This window comes from Corvus brachyrhynchos, unplaced genomic scaffold (genome assembly GCF_000691975.1).
Source record: "Corvus brachyrhynchos isolate BGI_N302 unplaced genomic scaffold, ASM69197v1 scaffold802, whole genome shotgun sequence".
NCBI lineage: Eukaryota > Metazoa > Chordata > Aves > Passeriformes > Corvidae > Corvus > Corvus brachyrhynchos.
In genome coordinates this window covers 121,452-123,996 of record NW_008236648.1, presented here as the reverse complement: position 1 = coordinate 123,996, position 2,545 = coordinate 121,452, and the positions used below count along the sequence as shown (strand labels likewise).

Below are 2,545 nucleotides of genomic sequence, written 5' to 3'. Positions count from 1 at the left end.
GGGTGTCCACGGCTGGAACAGGGCCATCGACTCCAGGATGGCCATGGCCCGGCCCATCCTGGCCCGAGCAGGGCCTGGGCGTGGCCCACTGGGCCCTGCTCGGGCCCTGCAGCCACCTGTCCCAGTGCCGGAAACGAGAGAGAGCTTGGAGGGGGAGTTTGCCTATTCTTAAATGTGGATCACAGAGGTGGTCACAACTTTAAGTGGCTTAGAGAATTGTCCATATTCAAACTGGCCAGCTGATAGGTTCTATCAGTTCCCAGAGGAAACTGTAAGCACCCCTTAGCAAGGACGTCCCTTCCGGGACTATGCTTGCTAACCTATGACACCAAGACAAGAAGGAAACCTGTGCAACCGAGCAGCAGGTTTTATACAATCTGCCTTGCACCTGGCAAGGGCCGCTGGTGCCCCGCAAGGGTGCACAGACACGTCAGGGTGTCACGATCCGCTAATGCAAGTGGGGGTCGTGATGGTTCGTTTATCGATCTCAGAGTGTAAAAGGACACAAGAGATTTCAGTTTTAATCAAAACAGTGCACCTTTATTAAGTGCCCACAACACAGTAATGCAATAGAAGAGAGTAAGAGAGAGAGAGAGAGAGAGAAAAACAAAGTAGAGAGGGGGAAAAAGAGGGGCAATAGCTACCAACGGGTGAGACGAAGACCGCGTGGTCGTCAGGCAAAACAGATTCGTCTTCTTTCCGTGGGGAGATCTCCGACTCGGTTATTTTAGAAGGTCCCTTTATAGTCCTTTTCAGAAGCGAGGGGCAACTGGCCAAGAGGTTGGGGAATCTACAGCCATTGTTATGGGGTTCGTTGCTTTGGGAAACAGGTACAGGACAGACGTACAAGACAGGTGTACCGGAGAGGTGTACAGGACAGGTCGTTCCTTTCCGCTTCAGCGCAGTCCTTCCCGCCTGGGCAGCAAGAACGGCACAGTCCATTGTGACCTGCACTAATTTTCCTCAGGAATGCGTACCAGTTCCCAGTGGGCACACCCGTAGGCAACACTTGGCAGACAATCCCACCTCAGCCAGGCCAGGACTGCTGTGTTCAGTCTCTGTCTTCGGCGATGATCGTGAGGCAGATGAGGGATTTTCGGACCGTCTCTTACACAGGGTCCCGTTTATGATTCCTACTGCAGTAACTGTCAATGTGTGCTCTCTGCAGGAGACTCTTTCTCGTACCACAGGGACATGCCATTTTCAACAACAGATCAGGACAATGACATGAGCTCCTTTAACTGTGCCACAGAATACAAGGGAGCGTGGTGGTACAATGACTGCCATTACTCCAACTTGAATGGGATGTACTGGATGGGTCCACATGGGAGCTATGCTGATGGCATCAACTGGAAGACAGGCAAAGAATACCACTACTCCTATAAGCGAACGGAAATGAAGTTCAGGCCAGTTTAACGTGGCAAGAGGGTGCCTGATAAGCTCCAAGAGGTGCCACTCACCAATCAAGAGAAGACACAAAATATAATGTTGTCTGGGGACAAAAGTGGACCCGGAAGGATATTACAGGTTGTGCCTTCTGCCTAGAGCAGGATTTTTGAAGCCAGAAGATACCGGTGCTGGTTTGAGCTCCTCCTGTAAGCACCAGACGCTGCTGCTTACTCTCACCCTCTCACTCCCACCCTGACTACCTCCAGCAGCCTCACTGATGCTGACTGAGCCCAAGCATCTTTTTCTGAAAAGTGCATTACCTTGATTTAAAGACCAACTGATGGGTGGGGCCAGTGCACCTCAGTAAAGCTCTCTGATATTATTACCCTAAATGGTAATTACTGGTAATTTCTAGTCTAATCCATGTATATGAAGCCTCCAATATACTTTCAGCCTCTTTCTGTTGGACCGAAGAGCCGTCTGAAAGGCACTGAATTCCTGACCTGTCCCACTCTCCCTGCAGGCTGTGATGGAGCCACGATGTAGAACAGCATGGAAAAGACTGAGCTTCCAGGGCTGAGCGTCCAGGGCTGAGCACAGGGCTGCCAGTACTACCAGTTTCCCCCTTCCCTCCCCAAGTGTTCAAGGACCTCAGGTGGGACCTCAGCTCCTGGAACCACAGCAGAGTTGCTCAGCACTTCCCACTGGGACACAGCTGCAGCTAGGCCCAGAGCCAGCTTTAGCCGCTCTTTCGGGCATGTTTCTTGTCTGTGGACCAAGAGCTGCATGCAAAACAGGCTGTTCAGCAGCATGTGTGGTACCAAGACACTAGAGCATCTCCAAGTCACTGGGTCCCTTCCTCCTGTGCTCGTGCTGCTGGAACTCCTCCCCACAGCTGACACAGGAGGGCTGACTGCTAACTCTTCACTGCGGGGACAGACAGAGACAAGTGGAAACAGAATATCTTTTTCTGTCATGTTCCTAATGGTCCCGGGTTTATTTCACTACATATTGCACAGATATGTAGGAAGGGCAGCTCCAGCCCTACAAGACTTAATCCAAACCTTGTGGGTGAGAAAAGTGAGGAGGTCACTCAGTCCACCACAGCAGGTCAACAGTGTGCTAAAAAATAAACCTGAGGGTTTGCACCTCCCCA

At 51.5% G+C, this 2,545-nt stretch overlaps 1 protein-coding gene across 6 annotated transcripts in view; it reads left to right on the top strand.

The window, feature by feature from the left end:
* The window catches only part of LOC103625033 (ficolin-1), a 12,462-nt gene extending 9,917 nt beyond the window's left edge, over window positions 1-2,545 (top strand). For all 6 annotated transcript variants that reach the window (XM_017726771.1, XM_017726770.1, XM_008644406.2 and 3 more), the window contains one exon: window positions 1,169-2,545. In XM_017726771.1, coding sequence (XP_017582260.1) covers window positions 1,169-1,416 — 248 coding nt within the window. In that variant the 3' untranslated portion in view covers window positions 1,417-2,545. The remainder of the gene's footprint in view (window positions 1-1,168) is intronic.